We start from the raw sequence: 21,148 nt of genomic DNA, 5'->3' as shown, positions 1-21,148 counted from the left end.
CCGGAAGAGTCTGTCTGGTCAGAACAGCGAACGAAAGAGGTTCAAGGGGTCACACGTACATCAGATGGGTTTCGTCTGCCGTCTTCGGCATATTTCTGATATGCGTCTCCAATGCGCCTTGAATAAGCCACTGCGCTGTCTTGATTCCATTACGGACAACCGCAATGTCGACAGCCACTGCAGTGACCTCCCTGCTGCGCTGTCCGAGATCGCTGTCATCATCGTTTTCTTGTTCTTTAATCCTGAGGATTCTTTTACGTTGATCCAATAATGCCGCCACTGCCGCTCGGTCGCCCTCCTCTATGGCCATCTTCATCAAAGGGATTGCATTGTGGCCGTGCCCCGTGCGCATATCATTCAGGAAAACCAAGTCTGCCGACGACTTGACGGTGCTGCAAGGACCGAACCAGTCCACGTTCTCAAGGCCTTGAATACTGGCTTGGTGCTCTAGGAGGACTGCTACCGTTGCGCGATCGGCCTGCTGCAGCGCTATCCTCATAAGAGGAATAGTGTTGTATTCGTCCTCATGTTCTAGGCTGGGCTTGTATCTCTCGAGAAAGGGCTTGAGCAGACGAGAACGACCTTCTTGTATCATAATGCGCAGGGAGACAATGTCCATTTTTAAGATTGTCCCCGCCTTAACCCCAGAGATCAGCATGTCTGCAATCTCGTAGTGGTTCCATTCTAGCGCGTAGATCAAGGGTGTCTTCCTATACCGGTCGATGGAGTTAGGGTCAGCCCAGACGGTCTGCAACAGATGCTTAACAAGTTCTTGATCGCCTTTCTCGCAGGCCCAGGAGAGGAACGTCCTCCGAGCTTTCGTCATAGGCTCGACGCCGTGCTTGGGCCCCAATAAAGTGAGCCATTTTTGAAGATAGTCCCCTTTCCCGGACTGATACTGCTGCTCCATCGCTGTTCGCTTGACTGTGTTGCTGATAAACCACCATAAGGGTAACTGTCCCTCTCTATCGTGAATGTCCACGCTGGCGCCATGATTCACCAGAATGGTTGCTGTGTCCAGATGCCAATTCTCCGCAGCCCACGATAGTGGCGTCCGACCTCGTGCATCCTTATAGTCCGCGTCAGCTTTACCTTTGGTTAATAAGACCTCCACCACACGATCATAACCTCGCTCCGCCGCCCTCGACAATGGCGTGCGGCCTCGCGAGTCTGGCAAGTCCGATTCGACATGCTTCTGCAGTAGCAAATCGACCGTGCGGTAGTCGCCCCCTTTGACAGCCCAATGAAGCGGGGTTTCACCATGGTAATCCGCAAGATCGGGGTTAGCCCCTCGATCGAGGAGCGATTGCAACACAAGGCTGCGATTGCTGTATGTCGTCGGTGATTGGGTTAAATCGTATGAAGCCGCCCAGGAGAAGGCGGTTCGGCCCGTACTGTCTCTGATGTCGGGGGATACGCCATAAAGAAGCGATCTAAGCTGGATAATGTCACCGCGTTGAGCAGCGTGCATCAACTGGTGGATCTCCTCATCATTAAGGGCGAGATGTGATGTCGCTACCACCATTGTTCCTCATATTTGCTCGACTAAGTTCTTTGAGAGGATAAGGATTCGGTGCATTAAGTTCTCTAGCTCCCATCTGTTTTCTTTGACAGAAACGGGGGCTGAAGGCTCTTGCTCAGCCTCCATATTTGCAGCGTGGCTTATTGGTTACACAGACGGCACTTATGCACGAGTCTTGCTGCTAATTTAGACTCTTGGCTGCTCTGTCTGCAAGTGATTCGGAAGCTGCAGCGCTTCGGATTACAGACAATGGCTCCATAAATCTGCAAGGAGTCCAAGCTCCGTTTTCCATCATGAAACCATCAAGTAAGTAGCGATATGGAGCTTGGTTGGGCTGTGCTTGCGATGGGGTTGTAGGACGTCGAACAGGAAATCAGAGTCATGTGACTTTATAAACAACCTGCTGGAGTTTGAAGTGCCGAGTTAAGTAACCACTTTGCGATGTATATTATTGCTCGAATCAGCCAAATGAAGCGCGTGCTCTGAGGATAATACAGCTATGTTCCGTTAATAAGATTTCTACTTCCGGTGAGTCTACGGCTCCACTAGCGATTACAGTAGTAGTACCACTGGTATATGCGCGCGAATACGTGCTATATTCGAGATTGCAGTTCCTGTAGAGTAAAGGATGACTTAGACAGTATCAGTAAGGTGATGCGACTGGGAAGAGAGTGCATCCCTTGAACGGGGCTCCCCAAGTGTTTGCACCGTCCGCAGTGAAGCCATAAAGTATCATTGCTACAACAGCCAAATACATGGGAAGATAAGGAGCAGCAGTCGATGCTCGGGAGTATGGATACCCCTGGATCGCTTGGCCATCCATAACATAAACCAGTCTTCCAAAAATCCGCGTCTGAGAAAGCTATACCCGAGAGGTTGCTAAAACCCAGAAAAGCCTGGATCTACTTAGCCACTATTCTTCCCGGTATACAACAATGTGGCAGATCAATAGATATAGCATCACTCGTAAGCCCATATTCAAAAGCTTGCACCTATCTTTGACTCAACGATGACCGTGGAGGTTATCTCACGAGAAAGATATTGCCCGTCTGTGGCCGATTCTGTAATATATTCTTGCTTATCATGGATAGGTTATCCCCGCATCAACACAGCTGTTTCTTTATACCATTCTACTCTGTTGTTTAATCTTCCTCGTCATATCATCTGTTATATCCATAGATAATAGTCGCTCATAATGTCCGTCCGATTGCACATGGCTCCAGCGTTGGAATCTTCCCAATCGGCTATCTCGAGTACCTGTTATCGCAACCGCTCTTTGGAAAGATAGGAATATTGTGGGCAAGGACGGTTTTATTCTAGATGAGATAAGACCCACATTCCACAAGCTTATTGCATAGTCTCGTGGCTCGGGCTTGTCCGAGGTTGCGACTTGCGAGGACTTTCAGGAAGACAAGGAATTTCTGCTGCAGCTGGACAAGCTGCAAGCTCCACTGCCGAGACGGCCAGATGGCTTGGAAAAGGCTTCGCGTTGCTACGTACGTAGCTCCGCCTGGGCCTCTTGAAGCCGGCAAACCTTATTATTGGCCGCTTTGGCGTTATCAGTGCTAGCTGTGGTGCGATATCGCGTGATTCGCATCAAGCCCATCGCACTCACCAGCTGCCAACTTCGGATTCCGTGTCAAATTCTGTATTGGTTGTCATTTGCAACCCAGTTATTAACCTTGAATGTACCATTCAGCCCCGTTCACTTGTTCTTGGTGGTACAGATGGCCCCGTTTATAAGCGGACCAGTCAGAGAGACCTGAACAGGCCATTATCTTGAAGGTTTCGAGTACGATGTAACCTCACCAAAACAAAATGTTACGACATGTTTGCTGGCCTATGACCCCTGGAGGTGGCATAGTATCGCATTCCTTTTTTGGCGTGTAGATGGTTAAGTGTCAGGAGAGCTTCGTTATTCCGCATCCGCTTGGATCTTCATGCAATCACTCAGCTCCCAGCCTATATCGAAAGACATGCGGCGCGGAGCAAATCACCGAACTGGGGTTTGGAGGGTAATATGCTGTGTACGAGCGATGGGAACGAGTAATGTCCCTGTGTGTCGAGTGTCGAGGCCAGATCGGCGAAAACTGAGGGCTTGTGCGGGGAAAGAATTAGCCACTGTGCCTTTGCATGTTTCCCCCTTTGTCTGCGACGAAGACGTACCAGCCTGAACGAGGAAGTATATCACCTGGACGTCCGAGTCCAAGGCTAAGCTTGGTACTCTTGCCGGATGCCAAGGGTAAATGGCGTTTGCCATGTCCGTCACTCCACCTCTTCGCGGTCTGCGTCAATGCAGTGATTGGTTGGAGAGACTAACAAGGAACGATAACCCTTCCTATCACTCAATATTCATTGTACCTGTCCTCGAAATCCAATTGAGTTTCGTGGGGTGGTCCAGGGTCGCGATGCGTATCCAATCGTCAGCCTCTTTCGTGTGTTGGAAGCGGCGAAGCCCACGAGGGCCAATAACTTACAGAAACATGTGCCACCACTGCCATGGGGTTCAAGGATCACTTTTAGAATGCACTCATCTAGATTGGCGCTAGAAACTCATCCACATGAGCAGCAGGGGGCGGATAACAATTCGTAGTCTCGCAAACTTTGTGATACGAAGCAGCCAGTTGCAATCCCAGCCTGCACAATATCTCTGAGTTTACCTAGACAGCCGAGGACGGCCTGGAAATGCCCGCCCATCGAGGACTCTCCTATCGCAGGGAATCAAATGGAACCATTAGATCAGTCAGGAGGCGACGAACAGGCCCATTAGTGCTGAGTTTAATCGGCCGGACTGGTTAGCTCAAGTGCGACGTCCAGACGGTGAAAGACGACGGAGTACTGGACCAGCGATAGACACCTGGACTGGTGCGGTATTGTTATTCCCACCCTTCTTCTTCCTCTCCTCCCCTCACTCCACGCTTGTCTCTGCTCTTCCCACTCTGTCTCTTATTTATGCTTCACTCTCCCCTGCGCGTGTTTGCTGTCTTTTCTCTTCCACGTGCGAACCCTTACCCTTTTCCTTTCCTTTCCGTTCCCTCTCGACTTCCGTCCTCCTCTCTACTGTCTCTGAGCCTTGTATCAGCCACTTGCAGTCATGAGCGATCCTGTCGACGCTGCGGACTTGGTGGTCGTGGCTCAGGCTCACGTCCCCAAGCAGTCTCTGGACGTCGTCCCAGTCAAAGAACACGAGACTAGGGTGGTTGCTACAGCTCGCAGACTTGATGATCAAGGCCGTGAAATTCCAACTGAGGAGGAAGAACACACTCTTCGTCGCGTCGCTGGCAAGGTTCATTGGACTGCGTACACGATCGCCTTTGTCGAACTCTGCGAGCGTTTCTCCTACTATGGAACCACTGCTGTCTGTACGTATTGAGCCCTTCTCAGACTCCACCTAATGGAGAAAGCTCACCTTATCGAAGTCGTCAACTTCATTCAGCAGCCTCTCCCCGATGGTTCGAGCACTGGAGCCGGTCACAGTGGACAGTCTGGTGCCCTAGGCATGGGTCAAAGAGCGTCTACTGGCCTGACAACTTGTGAGTTTCTTGTCTCTACATATTTGCCATCAGTCTATGTCTGACACTTGCCATAGTCAACACATTCTGGTGCTACTTGATGCCTATTCTGGGTGCTTACATTGCCGACGAGTTCTGGGGACGGCTGAAGACGATTCAGGTTTCAATCGCCTTCGCGATGGTTGGACACATAATTCTGATTATATCCGCCTTGCCATCCGTTATCGCGCATCCACATGGCGCTCTTGGATGCTTCGCCGTCGGTCTGGTCATCTTTGGAGTTGGTGTCGGAGGTTTCAAGTACAGATACCCGTCTCCTTGATGTAGATGTGAGAGAATACGCTAACACACATGCAATAGGTCAAACATTGCCCCTCTGATTGCTGAACAGCACAAGGAAACAAGGTCCTTCATCAAGGTGATGCCCAAGACAGGCGAGCGTGTCATTGTGGACCCTGCTCAAACGGTCACTCGGATTTTCCTGTACTTCTACTTCATGATCAACGTCGGCGCCTTGGTTGGCTCAATCGCCATGGTTTATGCCGAGAAATACGTGGGATTCTGGCTTGCATTCCTTCTTCCAACCATCATGTTTGCGTTTTGCCCTCTTGTGATCTTTGCATGCCGCAACAAGTACGAGGTCACACCCGCTACCGGCTCGGTTTCCGCGAAAGCATTCAAGCTCTGGGCTTTTGCTCTCAAAGGCCGCTGGTCGTGGAATCCAGTGAGATTGTTAGTGGTCCTCACTTCATGTCGATTTTTCTTCGTACTGACTGTTCCTTCGTAGCGTGCGGAATTGTCAGTCTCCTGAGTTCTGGGAGAGAGTGAAGCCCAGCAGGGTTCAAAATAAGCCAGAGTGGATGACGTTTGATGACCAATGGGTCGATGAAGTACGCAGAGCCGTCAAAGCGTGTGCTGTCTTCCTCTGGTATCCTGTCTACTGTATGTATCCACATCACAAACGTCGTGAACAGGACTTACCGAGATTGTAGGGTTGGCCTATGGGCAGATGACCAACAATCTGACCTCGCAGGCAGCCACGATGGAGCTGAACGGTGTTCCTAACGACTTGATCAATAACCTGGACCCTCTTGCATTAATCATCTTCATTCCCATCATGGATCAGTTCATCTACCCCGGCATCCGCAGGATGGGATTCAACTTCACCCCGCTCAAGAAAATTTATGTTGGCTACTTCCTCGCCTCCATGTCCATGATAGCGGCTGCCGTCACGCAATACTACATCTACAAGATGAGCCCATGTGGCGACCACCCCAGCGACTGTGACAAACCGGCACCAATCAACGTGTGGGTTCAGACTCTGCCGTATGTCCTGATCGCTTTCTCGGAGATCTTCACCTCCATCACGGGTTATGAGTACGCATTCACGAAGGCTCCCAGGAACATGAAGAGTTTAGGTACGTCGTCGTTCAGATCAGTGATCAGCTCCATCACTAAGTTGTTACAGTCCAATCGATTTTCCTCTTCATGAACGCCATCTCGTCTGCTATTCAGCAAGGACTTACTGCGTTGTCCACCGACCCGCTCCTGATCTGGAACTATGGATTCGTGGCCGTTCTGGCGTTTGTTGCTGGTAACCTCTTCTACCTGACCCACTATTCGCTGGACAAGGAGGAGGACCGACTCAACAATCTCGAGGCTTCGGCGTACCTGGGTACCAACCCTGGTGCTCGAAATGAGAAGATTGACCCGGAGCCGTAGACGCTACTTGCCTTACGGAGTTTGATTGAAGGGAGGAATGCTAGCGTGGAGTTGGGGCTTCTATTGTACTACCAACTTGGTATGTACATATACTAGGTATGCAGGACATGCGAAATAATGAAATGTAATGATCTTTATGTCGAACACTCGATTGCATAGTACATTGTCATGTTGAATTGGACATCATTCGTAGCCCGAACATCGATGGAAATGAAAAAGGAAAGACTGAAAGAGATGAGATTGACTGAGCATATGCTGTACATCACCATTGTACACGACCATGTATCAAACATGGAAAGTTTTGAAAATTCTAGACGCCATATCCCGACACAAGATGCAAAGAAGAGAACAAAGCAGGACAGGAAGTCTACTGACAAAGAAAGACAAGGGCCCCACGCTTCAAGTAGCTCCACCAAACAGAAATCCACAAGAGACAATTCACTTCTTCTCCTCCTTCTCCTCCTTCTTCTCTTCCGTCGGCGCCGGCGCAGCCTGCGCACTCACGTCGTCTTGATGCTCATGAGGCTTCTCATACAGCGACTGATGCTTCTGCTTCAACCGCTCCTCCTCAGCAGCAACCATATCCTTCCACAGATCGCCACTCTGCGGATCATGCGCCGCAGCAGCGGTCGGAGTCGGCGCCGCCTCCTTCTCCCCCGCAGCCTTCTTCCCCTTCTTCGCAGCCTCCAGCAACCCCCTTCCCTTCCTCTGATCCGAGATCTCAAACGCCGCCGACGCAACCAGCACAGCGAGGGTCAGGCCCTGCGCATACACACGCGCCTGCACGATCTTCTGCGAACCGGTCAGGTACGGGTTGCGGCTGACCATGGCAAACGAGCCAATCATGCTAGCCACCCACGTGGCGCCGACGATCTTGTACTTCTCGCGGCGCGCAAAGGCCGTCATGCGGTCGATGAAGCTCATCCCCGCCAGCTCCTCCTGGCGGAGGCGCTCCTCGCGGGACTCGTACCATTGGCGTTCGGCGTTGCGGGAGGCTTCGAAGGAGCGCGAGGCGTGGTCGGCCGCGATGATGCCGAAGAAGGTTCCCGAGGAGGTTACCAGGAAGGATTTCATGGGGAGGGTGAGGTTGCGGATGGTTGCGTAGCGTCTTGAGGCGGCCATCACACCGGCGAATCCGCCGATGAGACCGACTACGCCGCCGATGGTGCCGCCCTTTAGGACCTCTCTGATAGATTCAGTCAGTAATTGTTCAATTTGGTTTGATGGTTCGAGTAGGCGATCGCCTAGAAGATAGTTGAGGGTGCTTACCTGTAGTGAGCTTCTTCTTCTTCCTTGCTGAGGATCTTCATGGTGACTGTATTAGGGTTCTAGTGTGGACGGTAGGTATGTATGGACTGAGCAGATCGAAGCCAAATGATGATTATATGTATCAATTGCAAAATTGAGGCGAGGATGGATTGAGAGAAGATAATATAGAAGAGCCACCACTCAAGACAGGGAAAATTTCGGATGAGGGCAAAATGAGGTCAGGACCGAATACAAAGACCGAGCAGCATAGGCCGGGTGACGTACGATAAATGTCGGCGGGCGGGCGGGATCTGCTTCTCTGCCGGATCGGCGATTGCTCGGGAATGCCTTCAAGCTTCCAGGCGGTCGCTGATTATTAACACTCACAGTAGTTTCTTCTCGCACGAGACACACCAGAATAGAATCTGCTAATCGGGTACGGGACCAATGAAAAGCTCTGCTTTTGCTCCAACTCCTGATGGCATGATTCTGCTTCCTATGGACCCGACACCACCCAAGGACTTCTCTAGTACACATAGAGTAGAATAAGCAATCAATAACTAATCCATTCCGAAGGCGCCGTTCGCGAAAATAAATCCAGTGACCAGAAAAATAGAAAATGTGTCAGAGAAAGATAATTCCGTCGTTCCGACCGTCTCACGCTCGTACTGGGGATTACGATAAAAATGACCAGAGCAGATACAAAGAAAAAAGTAAGGTGAGACGCCAACGGATCTGCTTCCGAATTTAGCGTCGCGACCCCTTCGACGCAGCGATCTGTCGGGCCCGCATTCTCCGGAATCGATCCTCTCCGCTGGCTCCTAATGGACGTGCAAACTTGCTCTCCTGCACCACAGTCGGGCGGGGAACAATAGTGTAACTGGTATGGGTAATCTCGGCACGAGCACGGTTCGCCAGCCGGGGAGGAAGGAGTTCTCGAGAACGAGCTTCTGCCACGCTCGCCTGAGCAGATGTGCGTGTGGTGAGTTTCCTGTAGTACTTGTGAGCATGCGGACCGCAATTATTACGAACAAGGACAGAAGATATCATACCTGGGATCATATTCAGCCTCCTGGTAGACCCTCTTCGAGTAGTCGTCGCTGCGCTGTAAGATGGGACGGGTCCATTCCGCAAGCAGCCGCTCAGCCATACGTTTGATGCCAGGCTCGGGACGCTTGCTCTTGGTATAAAACACAATCACTTTGCCAATTCCACTAGCGATCAATGTCTCCTTATTGATGGGGAGTTTGCCCAATGCAGTCATCAAGTCGCGTTGGATGTTGTAGGCCGGCAGCGATCCGTCGTCGAGAGGTTCAAGGAAGAATTTGACGGCTTCAAGAAGATTGATTTCAGGATCGACAAGACTGTTGACGTATTGGTTACGGTTAAGGAGCGAGACCACCTCCGGCAACATCTTCAGCTTGTGCATGGCGGGACGGCCTTCGCGTCGATTGTTGGCGTCCATCTGGGCAGCATGTGTCATTCGCTTGCGCATGCCCTCGATTTCAGCATCGGCCATTTGCTCCAGATCCTGCATATTCAGTTAGCTACCATATCCCGAGCTCGTAATCCGAGTTGTATAAACATACAATGCCATCTGCCTTGCGGAAGCGTCTCTTTGTGGGTTTCTTCAAAGCTTCATCCATAGCACGATCGAGAGCTCGACGACGACCTATTAGTTCATAGTGTCAGTGTTTGTTTTACCCTTTCACCCTCAAGATACCAAAGTCGACATACGTGTAGCAGGGTCCAGCAACTCCTCATCTTCAGGAGTGGCGTCTCTCTTCTTTCGATCTCTGCGACGGGACTTATCTTCGCCCTCGTCCGCACCTTCTTCCATATCCCTCCGACGGTTCTTCTTCTCTCTGCGCCCTTCCCTCTTCCGCTTCACCTGCTGATCATCTTCCCCCGTCCGCCTGCGCTTGTGCCGACCGATCAATTTGAGGTTATCCTCGTCGATCGCAAGCTGTGGACGATCTTCAATGTCGACATTTTCAGGATCAAAGTCTTCGAACTGCGCCTCATCCACTTCAGAAAGAATAGACTCCTCGTCAGAATCAACCCCCGCGTCTTCTTTGTCGGCCGGGTCGTCTTCATGGGTTTCGGCTACCGACTCTGCCGCTGGCGTTGCTGATGCTGCTCCCTCTTCAGGTGCTTCCTCGTTGTGGCCCTCGTCGCCGCCAGGAGTCGGGGCCTTCACTGGTTCCTCGGGCAGGTCTGTCTGGGACTCGTGGTCGGAGACGACATCGGTCGGTGACGCGGGCCGCATTTCTGGGCTGTCGGACATGTTGTGTGTTATAGTTGATGATTGTAGGCTAAATGTGTTGATGTGATGATACCAGAGGAGGTATCGGAGCGCCCGATGCGGCTCCGCTTTCGACCACGATTCCTTCGGTGGTAAGGGCGAAGTAACGGAAACAAGCCTCGAGAACGTATATTGAAAGTACACGTTCAATGAGTAGATGTAACGGAATATTTAGATGAGAGAAGAGAAAGTGAAAGATCGGAGGCTGGTATTGCTGGCCTCTTGGAGACGTCGCAGCAGAAACAGCAACAGCAGAAATTCCGCCTCCGCTACGTGGTCCGTGCGTCCGCATTTCGACTCTGCAGTTGGCATATCGATTCTTCTGACTCCGGATACAAGTATACCACTCTATCTCTCAGTATAGTCCCTTTCATACAGAAAAGACTCAGATCACAATGTTTGCTCCTGGTAAGTCAACACTACATTTTACCCCTCGATATCATCTGTCAACTCGAGTCCTGCCCAGCTTTGAGCCGTTAGCTAACATTCTGTCTCCAGGTCAAGAACAGCTTTCCAAGGAGGAGCTTAGAGTAAATTTCCCTCTTATCCCCTTCGAACCTCCTCTGTGCGCTGCCATGCGCCTAGCTCGAGACGACCTCATAATATACGTTGTCGTATGCATATATGCTAACTGCAACCCTACAGGCTGCTGAGGCTCAGGCCAGCCAGACCGTCCGCGCTGCTATCACCGGCGGTATCCTTCTCTACCTTTGTGAGTGCTCATGAATATGTCCCCTATCCGAAGGTGCCGCAGGAGTTAACCGGTCATTGTATCAGCTCCCTTCGCCGTCGATTTCGTCAAGAAGTTCCTCTAAATATCAGTTTCTCCATGTCGTTGGATAGCTCGTTCAACTCGTTACGACGATAGCTATGGTGGAGCTTAGTCTTGCTTGAATTCCACGCATAATGTATTACTATTGTACATGGGTATTTTTGGGTTTACCGGGTATAAAGAAATCGAAATGGAAAAAGCAACAGCTTCTGTTCCACCGCATTGGATAGGATCATGTAGATTAGGGCCAACTGAGATCGATGCAGGATATCAGCTCCATATAAATCGGTTGCTCCATGACATAAACCAGTACAGAATCGAGGATGAAACGCCATGTGCCAAATTATTACATTGCTCGCTTGATCACGTTAACCTATCTATCTCAATGATCCGCCGTTCCCTGAAGCTTCTGAGCCTCTTCAAAGTCCTTTTTGACCGATTCCAATTCCTTTTGCAGATGTGTGATTTGTGCGTGATAATCATCCAAGATCTGGGAAGAATTAGCAAAATGGCTACAGGGACGCTTGAATACAGTGCGATCTGAAGGGGTAGACAAACCTTCTTTGCAGTTTTCATGGTATTCTCGTCCAATTCCTCCTCACCCTGAGCAGCCGTTGAAGCGCCCGCCTTCTCCATCTCTGCCTGCAAACGTTTCGAGTGTTCTCGGATTGCCAACATGCGGGCCCAGATTTCCTCGGCTCGCCCGTTGAGCGAGGGATTAAAGACAGATCGCTCTAGCTGTGCGAGCTTCTTCTTAAGCTCTTCCTCTGCCTCATCCATTGCGTAGCCTCGGTTCCTGAGTACTTGAGTCTTCGCCGCCAAAGTGAGACAGCGCTTGCTTAGAACCAGATGTTTCCGGCGGCAGTCGGCGATCTTGACGGATATCTTCAGGTCGTGGCGAGACAGCAGGTCGGTGAGACAGTTGTTAATCTCATGGAGGCGGGTCTGGGCCATTGTAAGGAAATCCTTTTGTCGCTGCGCTCGCTTGCCGAGCTCCCAAAACCCTCTCACCAAGACGGGCACATATCCGGAGCCGGGTCTTTCGCGTAGAGCCTCTTCCCATTTCGTCTCGTCGTCCTCCGCGGTAGGCTGGTAGAAGGGAGCCTGATCCCCGACGTGATTGTACAGATAAGTTCTGAACGGCGACGCGCGACTACCGGTGTCCCATTTGTTCTTGACGATTTCTATTTGCATGGGTACAGTTCGATGTACTGTGGTAAAGTTAGCCTGGCGCTTAAGTCTGCACAATCTGACCATCGAAACGAACCTCCTGTAACAGCACGGCCTGGTGACCACAGGCTAGAGCCCGGCTGCTGCGTTGTGGTTTGCCCCAATTGAGGCTGCTGTTGACCTCCAAGGACGGATCCACCGAACAAACTCTGCTGCTGAGGTTGTTGCTGTTGTTGTGTCGTAGCTCCCAGGCCTCCGAATAGCCCGCCTCCTTGTTGCTGAGGCTGCTGCTGTTGCTGTTGCTGCTGCCCCAATCCTCCAAACAGGCTGCCCCCCTGTGGCTTCTGCTGCCCAAGCGTTGACCCAAACAATCCTCCACCGCCGGTCGTCGTCTGCTGCTGCTGTTGTGTCTGGCCTAAAGCGCCACCAAAGAGACCACCTGTCTGGGGTTTCTGCTGCGTTGTAGATCCGAACAAGCCTCCCCCAGTCTGGGGCTGAGTCTGGGTTGTTGAGGACCCAAAAAGGCCACCAGTCTGTTGCTGCTGCTGTTGTTGCGGCTGCGATGCCGCATTGGATCCAAACAGGCCACCTCCCGTAGAGCTCTGCTGGGTTTGCGGCGATCCAAATAAGCCACCACCGGTGCTCTGCTGTGTTCCTGTCGTACTCGAACCGAATCCGCCAAAGGGACTGGGTTTATTTGCGGTAGCGGACCCAAACAGTCCACCACCTGACTGGGATTGCCCTCCGAAGAGAGACATGTCGAAACGGATTAAATGAAAGCGCTGCGCTCTGGTGCAGACACTAAATAACGCGATTGAGCGCGAAGGCGGGCGGAATTTATGCGATTGGAAGCTCCAGCAACGGTTACACTGAGGTGGGTTGAGAAGGCTCTGACAAGCGAGGGACCGCCGGGCCTGCTTTGCGTTCAATATAGAATTCAATCAAGGATATCCCTTTAGCACCTCATTGTACGGAAAGAGAAGTGGCCGGGCAAAAGAAGTCGGTGTGTATAAGACAGCAACACCAGGAGCTTGTCAACTTCACTGGGAGCTGCTTTGTTTTTCGCGGTTGTGTCACGTGATTTATACCTGACCAGGCACAATGCGAATACGTAGTCAACCCTTTGTTCAATGCGAGCAATTGACTGGTGAGACTATTGATTAAGCTACATGCTATTAGATATTGACAGTAGTAGGTGTATGATGACATTGGCTTCATCGAGAACACATTGATACTTGGTTACCTAGGCACCTAGTCCATACTCCAGCATTTGAAGTCCGCAGACAACGGCATCACCTTACATAATCTACACAACAGCCAATCAGAGACACGCAAAAACCGACCCTTCCAAACTCGCAGCTCCGTCCGTTCTGAACCGGTCACTCCATTCACGAAATCCCGCCCATCTCTCTGTAATTGAGCATATCCCCCAGCCAGGCAGCCCGTCAAGATGTCCCGGAGAGAGCCCCAGTATGTTCCTCGCTCGCTTCTGCCTCCAATTGAACCCTCCACGCCGTTCCCCGCAAGCCCCGGCGAGAAACTAACGAGCACCCAGGTTCAACCAACATGTCCTCGTGGACACCACCCCGATGCCCAGCGACATCCCCAAGGTGGAGGAGATTGGAGCGACGTCCGCGCCGCTGCTGAGCGCATCCTACTTTATCGGCGACCGCTGCAAGGCCTTCAATGACGATTTCATGAAGTGCAAGGCCGAGGCCAATGGCCGGGGAGAGCTGGAGTGTCTGAAGGAGGGTCGGAAGGTCACCCGCTGTGCGGCGAGTGTGTACGTTTTCTCTTCAGTCATGCTTGTGTTCAGATTTTATGCTGGTTGTGCAGGAGTCGGTCCGAGGCTAATCGAGGCATATCGTGGTACAGGATCAAGGACATCAACACCCACTGCTTGAAGCAGTTCAACGCTCACTGGGAATGCCTTGAGAACAACAACCAGAATCTATGGGAGTGCCGGAAGCCCGAGATGGAGCTCAACAGCTGTGTTTTTGAGAAGCTGGTACGTCCGCGTCCTCGGCTGAATCCACCTCTTCCGCTTCGACAGACTGTATTGGGCTGTGCTGACAATGAATAGGGCCTCAAGAAGACCATCCCTGGAGCCCCCGAGGGCCAGACTCCCGTACATCTGCGGCCCAAGCAGCTGTATGCCCAGTTCCCCGGTCCTCAATATTAGGGTATCTATGTCTTTTCCTAATTCCCACTCCTCGTTCGCTTTCTGTCGTGGAATCTCGGTGTTTCTGATCGAAGGGCTTGTCTGTGTATATATTAGCATCAGGAATGATCAGTTGTTTATCACGTCGTTTCTACGGAGCAATAATCGATTTCTAGAACTAGAGCTTGTCTGAAGTACTCCAAGTTGATGCTACATAATGAATGCGTCTAGTATGCATTAGAATACAGTATACCCCTCAGATGCATGCGTACTTCAAGCCATCGACACCTGCTCTTGGAAGTCCCTGTATGTATAGAAGATCCAACCGTCAATGATACAAGAAAAGGAAAGGACCAAAACGAAGGAGTATCAAATCAGCACGCCTGACAGGATGACAGCCCATGTGATGGAAACATAAGAAATTCAACACAATATGTACTAGAGAAAAAGAAAGGTACGCGACCGTCCCAGTCAATCAGACAATATCTAGCCCGGGAAACCGTCGCAGGGACTTGAGTTTGGCCAGTCGAGTCTTCACCTCCGACCACCCGACTTTGAGCTTCTCCTCAAGTCGTCGGTCGCCCTTGATCCGCATCCAGATGAGGACCATGCCCAAGATTGCCAAATCGAAGATGATCTGCCGCAGGGTCACCCAGACAATCCACTTCAGCCAGGTCCACAGCGCAGACCGACGACGGCTCGCCAGCGCCCGCGCCTCCATCTGCTCGCGGACCGCGGCGATCTCGGCGGTCATCTTGGTCAAGGCCTGCTCGACCCTCCGTCGCCATCGGCGGTCTCGCTCGCCGGAGCTTACAACGCGGTGTTTCTTGTCTCCTGCTGCTGTTGCTGGTTGTAACCCTCGCGTTCGACCTCGGGACTGCGCCTCGTCGGGATCATCATCGAATCTGTGGCTGTCCTGCTGGCTTTGGTTGTTGCTGTTGCTGTTGTCGTTGTCGTCATCATCCTCATAAATGGTATCCTGAGCCTCCTCGTACTCTTCCTCGTCCTCGTCCTCTTCATCCTCATCTTCTGGTACTTGTACCTCCTCATCCGCCACGTCCCTGTTCCCGCGTCGCTCATACAGCCCATCAGGCTGACTCACCGGACTGAGTACACGTAACCTGGGATCTCCACGATTCCGCTCCCGACTGTGGTTATCCCGCGCGGTAGCAATGATATCCTCGTAGATCGGACGGGCCAACCGTCCCCCGATACTCGCATAGTTCGGCTGGGGTAACGGCGGCACGCCCACATTCTGCATGGGGCTCGACGACGACGACGACGACGAGGCATTCGACTTGATCTGGTCCCAGACGAACTCGAGCTCCGCGACGAGCTCGCGCGCCTCGGGGGTCTGCGAAGCGTACTGGTGCATTGTGTCGATGAGGGTGGAGATGTAGCGCCGTTTGGCCTCCGTGCGGGAGAGCCCGCGCTGGGCGTACCATGCGTCCCTGCGCCTGATCAGCATCGGTTTGATATGACAAGAAAACAAGAAAGCAAAAGAACCAGCATACCATTTCTCACATTCCGCGTAGACGTCTGCGGTGTTCCCGACGGGTCGGTCCATGACGCCCTCCACATCGCCCTCTGTGGTATCCATCATCAATCAGCATATCTATCCAGCACACGCAAAGCCTAATCCCCGTATCGAAGAATCGCCTACCCATGCTTTGCTTGTACAGTCCATAAAGCTTCAATCTCTCCGCAGCAGGCGGTCTCGCGGTGCCCGTCCGCGGGATGCGTTTGACGGTATTGAGGGCATGGACGAAGACTCGATCTAGCAAGCAAACAACAAATCAGCAACCCGATCAACGCAAGGCACCCTTGTGATCGGTTACATACCCACAGAGTCCGACATGGTGAGATCCGAAGCCTCGAACCGAGCCTGTCCTTCATGAGAGCTGACAGGGAACTTGCGATCGACGAATTCCGGCGGTGGCTTCTCCTGGAGGTATCGCGCGAGTATCAACGGTGGTTGCTCCAGCTTTGAAGACGGTCCTCCGCTTCGGACGGCGCTGGGACCGGTCGGTAGTCGAGTGTAGAAAAGGGGAGGCGAATGTTATTGATTACTGAGGGACAATCGGAGCGGACCGCACGAGATCCCCAAGCTTCCCCGGATTACAGCGCCGACAAACAGCAATTGGATGGTGAATGGAGTAGGCGACGAAGGGGGTATTATGGTCGGAATTGGAGATTGGAGTTCTTGTATCAGATGTTGTATTCTCCTTTTTCTGTGATAAGACAGGGGGTGGATGCGTTGGCTATCGTGTCGTGGGGAGTGATTGATTGCTAGATGTTTGCCCGAACAGGTTGTACCGCGGCTCTCGGAGTCCCTGACAGCTGGGACCTGTGATTGACAAATGACACCCAACAGCTCCGCGTCATCGTCAACAGAACACTTGAATGTTCGCGTTTCTAGTAAATAGTTTAATAGGTTTCTAGTCGAATAGAAATGCTTATGGCGAGCACCTCGTCCATCCACTTTTAGTGACTAGCATCCTTATTGTGGTGATACATATAGAAACATGTGGGTGCATCGCCTTCATCTGCACCAGGCAAAGAAAGAGCCCATAACAAAAAGAAACTAGTACAAGATCATTGCTCCACCTTCTTCGTGGACATCGATTCATCCGAATATGCATTCTCGGCATCTACAACCGCCTTCCCTGTCATCACAGGCTGCGCCCTTACTTCTTCGGCCGACGCAGGTGGTCCGGTGAAATGCTTGCGCGCATAGACAATGTACCAAATAATACTGATTGCCGCGAACCCCGCGAACACGACGCTGGCGTAGTTCATCGAGCTGGCAGTCACCGGCAGGGAGACAGGCATGCAGAAGAGGACCACGGCCAGGACGATCCAGCACACTGTGACAGCATTGATCGCATACCCGAATGCTCCGAGAGAGAAGGTAGATTCCTTGAGGTCCTGGCGCCCACGGACCATGGAAATGAAGATTGGAAGACCGTACGAAGTCGACAGGCAGATCGTAGCGACACCGGTGAACGAGTTGAAGGCCGCGGTCGAGCCGAAGTAGATCAAGCCCAAGAGGCAGTCGACCGCTGCGGAGAGCAAGATCGCATAGACGGGCACATCGAGGCGCTTGTTGACTTTGCGCCAAATGCGGAATCCGGGGATGGCCCCGTCACGGGCGAATGCGTAGGTGCACCGACTGGCCGCCGTCAGGGAGCCAATGCCGGCGAACATGGCAATACCGAGGATGAGGAACAGCAAGCCGAACCCACCACTTGCCGAGCCAGTCGCTGTCTTGAAGATGAGGCCGATAGGTTGGCCACTGGCCACGCTGAGGAGGTCCTTCACGGTGGGCAGAACGAAGAGAATGGGGATCAGGTAGATGAGACCGGTGATACCGGCGGCGATGACCGACAGGACGATCGCCTTGGGGACCTCGCGATGAGGATTCTGCACTTCTTCACACATGGCAGCGACCATGCCGTACCCCGTCAAGGTGTAAGCTGCCTGCAGCAAACCGACGAAGAAAGCCCATCCAGAAGGCCTAGGGAGTCAGTATTCCCTGTGACACAAAGAAAATTGAGAGACAACTCACCACCCACTATCCGACGCATCGTAATGCCCAAAAACAAACGCCGCATCCCTCCGATTATCCGCCATCGATAAAAGAACGATCAAGATGATGATCACACTAGCCGCCGTCCAAAAGATACACACTTTGTTGATCAAATCCAAGTACTTGGAGAAGAAGATGTTGACGGTTGCACAGACGAGCACCACCGCCCAGAACATCAGGATGGTTTGCCACGCATTGGCGACAAAGTCCTCGTTCCACAGCGAGATCGCGCTCAGGATCAGCTGTCCAGTCGAGAAGGTGATACTGAGCGTGACGGTCCAGTTTCCCACGAGCGTCAACCATCCGTCAATGAAGGACATCATCGGGGCCCATTCCTTGGTCGACAGCATGGCGCTCCAGTAGTACACGCCGCCGGCGGTCGGGTAGACGGCGCAGATTTCGGCCAGCGAGGCGGCGATCGCGATCGAGATCAAGGTGACGAGGACCCAGCCCCAGATTATGGTGACGGATTGACCGTCTGTCAGGGTGATGTACATGGTGGTGCTGAGACCGAAGGGAGCGGCCATGATGGCAAAGGAACTGTTTGGACACGCGAGCGATCAGTAGCTGCACCAGTGCCATGGAGGCAGAAGACGTCATGTAGAATCACGCACAGTCCGAGAATACTCATCATGCTCAGATTACGAGGCAATTCGCTCTTGTAGCCCATCCTGGCCAGCGCCGCGTCGGCGCTGGCATCAACGGTGGCCTCGTGCATGGCCTCGGCGACGTCCGAAAGATGGTGCGGGGAAGTTCTGAGATCAATACCGATGTATATCAAGTCAAAGGGTCAAATTGTAGATATCAAGTCAATCCAGTGGCTTATTCCAGTAATATTAGAGTGGTGATGTGAACACAGAGTGTCCCGCTATTGAGACGAACTGGTCAAGGGGGGATGAGTGGATATTTGAAGGCAAGACAAGAAGATAACATCTCCGCTAAGTATGACCAGCTAGATTGAACACGAGAGATAGACCAGGAATAAGCTCCCGCCGTCCATCGATAGATAACTTGAGGACCTGCTAAGGGAGGGTCCGTATTCCACTACGTACTAGCTTCGAAGACAGTGGACGGTGTCTCGTGAAGACTTGGCGGGAAAGGTACGTACAGAGTATGGACTCGACCCCGCATATCAGCGATGGAGACAGTGGATAGTGGATACTACCGTAGATAGGCACTGAGCCGAGGGGAGCTGAGAGAGTCTGACACAGGCTGGAGAAACCGATAAGCAGCGGACAGATAGCCCAATTGCGGCCGGTTTCGGGGCCATTGACGGGTCAACCTCTCACGACTCACGAGGCCAACGGGCGGTCCGAAAGCGCGCTTTGTTACGGGAGCGCGCTGATAAAGCTGGGGACTAAGTAGTTTTGAGTGATAGATATTACTGGGTTTATCTATGATGTCGATATGATTCTGCTATCTCCATTCTACAGAACACATGCATGATTCGGTCCAGATCTCAATTTCTACCTACATAATGATCATGCCCATTCAATACTTGAACCGTTAAACCATTCGACTACTAGAAAGATGTCTAGCGTAGTAGAAGTAGAATCAATCCATGACTAACAGACTTTCCTCCACCCTAGGAACTATACGGTACCGCCCCGAGAGCCCCATCTTGGACCATCCACCGTTTTCCAGGCTGTACGTCCTATTTTGCGGGGGAAATCCATCCAACAGCTCAAACCCAGGGCACTGATGGCTGTGGGACCTGGACGTTTCCCCAGCTATCCCGTGCATTTCTTTGAGCGGTCCCCAGTCTGGATGATTGGGTCGCTCGGATATCCATCCATCCATCCCCAGTCTCGACCAAATACCCCAGATTATCTTCCGTGGCGGAGCGTGCTTCTTTTAGCCATGACTCCGTCTCCATGAGATGCTCATCTACGCGCGATCAACGTGCCATGGACCCATGCTGTTGCGAGGTGGGTGATTAGAACGCAATGCCGTAAATTAAGAGCCTCAAATAGTTGCACTAGTGTTGGACACATGATTTAAAGAGTACTTGAAGACATATGAGGTTTATCAATTCAATTGACCCCAAGGAAAGAAAATCCTAGGTAAGCCATCAAGCTATTACCAGAGCCTATAAGTCGTAAGTTGGCGATCGTCGTACGATGGAGCGCTTCTCTTCCATGTAGGGTGGACGGCTAGAGCTAGTCATGGCTTGACTGCACCTCAGGCCCTTACTGTTTACGTATGTGAAGAGTACAAAGGCAAAGTGCTACACTAGCTTGTTCATTGACAGCTATCATTCAAAATACATCATGTCGACTGTCACACATATCGGTGACGGCTGCCACATCCACTGAGGGCCGAGATCACCTAACCTTCTCTCCTGCGGAGAAGAATCAAAGTCATGCTGACTTGATAGAATGGTCGGGGTCCAGCAAGGATGAGCGCCAGTAAAGGAGAAGATAGGAAGGGAGCTTTGGAGGGGGGAGATAACGATAAGGAACACAGGGCATGACACAGGAGGGCAATTAGGGGGTATCAAAAAAAGGGGATCGAGATAGAGATACTTCATCACTTTATCTCTCTTATGCTTTTCAAAATTCGCTTCGGGTCGTGTGCTGTGAAGTCCACATGATCGCATGCGAAAAGTAGGTCCAGTAGGTCGAATCATGCTTGAGAGACCCGGCACGGTGAATGAGGACGACGGGGATGGGAGAAGAGACGGGAGAGCGAAGAGGCGCAAAAAGGGAAAGCATCATCACAGAAACAGTCATATAAAAGGAGGGGCAGGACCCAAGTGGGAAGGTCAGTGGCGCAGTGCAGGCAATATGCGGCAAATGCCAGAAGTCACGCGATAGGTGTGGCACAGTCTCATATTGGAAAAGAGGGAAGACAGAGTATCCCAGTGCCGGGTTGCCTTTCCATCTGACTTCCACTTGCTTGGCATCTGCTCACTCATTGCCGCCTCGCCCTTCCTTTGGTCCATAAAAAAGACGCCTCCGCTTTCAAACCACAAGCAAGGCCTTCCAAGCGCAAGGCCTCAAGGTGAGTTGCAACCAGCCAGCTAGCGTCAACTCCGTTGTGAATGGACCAGGACGTGGAGGTGATGAATCGAAAAGATCGGAAATGTCGACGTAAAAATCCGCATAACGAAAAGAGAAAAACTTTAGAACGCCCAATCATGCAGTC

The 21,148-nt window shown here is 51.9% G+C and overlaps 8 protein-coding genes across 8 annotated transcripts, besides 3 other annotated features; 2 read left to right on the top strand and 6 right to left on the bottom strand.

Annotated features, from left to right (window-relative positions):
- Nucleotides 1-49: 49 nt before the first annotated feature.
- Nucleotides 50-1,525, bottom strand: NFIA_013280 (ankyrin repeat protein; the record flags this gene model as incomplete). The annotated part of the gene is made up of 1 exon (XM_001264535.1): nucleotides 50-1,525. The coding sequence occupies one exon, from the start codon at nucleotides 1,523-1,525 to the stop codon at nucleotides 50-52; it is 1,476 nt and encodes a 491-aa protein (XP_001264536.1).
- A 3,091-nt stretch (nucleotides 1,526-4,616) lies between these two features.
- Nucleotides 4,617-6,756, top strand: NFIA_013270 (putative MFS peptide transporter; the record flags this gene model as incomplete). The annotated part of the gene is made up of 7 exons (XM_001264534.1): nucleotides 4,617-4,884; nucleotides 4,942-5,055; nucleotides 5,112-5,334; nucleotides 5,395-5,766; nucleotides 5,822-5,976; nucleotides 6,027-6,452; nucleotides 6,503-6,756. 7 exons carry the CDS (start codon nucleotides 4,617-4,619, stop codon nucleotides 6,754-6,756), a joined length of 1,812 nt encoding a protein of 603 aa, XP_001264535.1.
- A 438-nt stretch (nucleotides 6,757-7,194) lies between these two features.
- NFIA_013260 (HIG1 domain-containing protein) lies at nucleotides 7,195-8,066 on the bottom strand (the record flags this gene model as incomplete). Its single annotated transcript, XM_001264533.1, has 2 exons — nucleotides 7,195-7,942; nucleotides 8,026-8,066. The coding sequence occupies 2 exons, from the start codon at nucleotides 8,064-8,066 to the stop codon at nucleotides 7,195-7,197; spliced, it is 789 nt and encodes a 262-aa protein (XP_001264534.1).
- Nucleotides 7,198-7,227: a microsatellite.
- Nucleotides 8,067-8,751: 685 nt separating the features above from the next.
- Nucleotides 8,752-10,291, bottom strand: NFIA_013250 (transcription factor SPN1; the record flags this gene model as incomplete). The annotated part of the gene is made up of 4 exons (XM_001264532.1): nucleotides 8,752-8,995; nucleotides 9,057-9,535; nucleotides 9,594-9,676; nucleotides 9,742-10,291. The coding sequence occupies 4 exons, from the start codon at nucleotides 10,289-10,291 to the stop codon at nucleotides 8,752-8,754; spliced, it is 1,356 nt and encodes a 451-aa protein (XP_001264533.1).
- Nucleotides 10,292-11,463: 1,172 nt separating this feature from the next.
- On the bottom strand, nucleotides 11,464-13,009 carry NFIA_013240 (putative nucleoporin; the record flags this gene model as incomplete). The annotated part of the gene is made up of 3 exons (XM_001264531.1): nucleotides 11,464-11,571; nucleotides 11,640-12,292; nucleotides 12,349-13,009. 3 exons carry the CDS (start codon nucleotides 13,007-13,009, stop codon nucleotides 11,464-11,466), a joined length of 1,422 nt encoding a protein of 473 aa, XP_001264532.1.
- Nucleotides 12,525-12,560: a microsatellite.
- An 831-nt stretch (nucleotides 13,010-13,840) lies between the features above and the next one.
- On the top strand, nucleotides 13,841-14,433 carry NFIA_013230 (coiled-coil-helix-coiled-coil-helix domain-containing protein; the record flags this gene model as incomplete). Its single annotated transcript, XM_001264530.1, has 3 exons — nucleotides 13,841-14,034; nucleotides 14,127-14,259; nucleotides 14,335-14,433. 3 exons carry the CDS (start codon nucleotides 13,841-13,843, stop codon nucleotides 14,431-14,433), a joined length of 426 nt encoding a protein of 141 aa, XP_001264531.1.
- Nucleotides 14,434-14,887: 454 nt separating this feature from the next.
- Nucleotides 14,888-16,270, bottom strand: NFIA_013220 (acyl-CoA-binding domain-containing protein; the record flags this gene model as incomplete). Its single annotated transcript, XM_001264529.1, has 4 exons — nucleotides 14,888-15,863; nucleotides 15,927-15,999; nucleotides 16,076-16,189; nucleotides 16,255-16,270. 4 exons carry the CDS (start codon nucleotides 16,268-16,270, stop codon nucleotides 14,888-14,890), a joined length of 1,179 nt encoding a protein of 392 aa, XP_001264530.1.
- Nucleotides 15,680-15,700: a microsatellite.
- A 737-nt stretch (nucleotides 16,271-17,007) lies between the features above and the next one.
- On the bottom strand, nucleotides 17,008-18,719 carry NFIA_013210 (putative GABA permease; the record flags this gene model as incomplete). Its single annotated transcript, XM_001264528.1, has 3 exons — nucleotides 17,008-17,929; nucleotides 17,981-18,541; nucleotides 18,616-18,719. 3 exons carry the CDS (start codon nucleotides 18,717-18,719, stop codon nucleotides 17,008-17,010), a joined length of 1,587 nt encoding a protein of 528 aa, XP_001264529.1.
- Nucleotides 18,720-21,148: the final 2,429 nt, after the last annotated feature.

The sequence above is a fragment of the Aspergillus fischeri genome, genomic scaffold (assembly GCF_000149645.3).
Source record: "Aspergillus fischeri NRRL 181 1099437636249 genomic scaffold, whole genome shotgun sequence".
Lineage (NCBI taxonomy): Eukaryota > Fungi > Ascomycota > Eurotiomycetes > Eurotiales > Aspergillaceae > Aspergillus > Aspergillus fischeri.
Note: the sequence above shows the minus strand (reverse complement) of the source record. Positions and strands in the feature narration are given on the sequence as shown.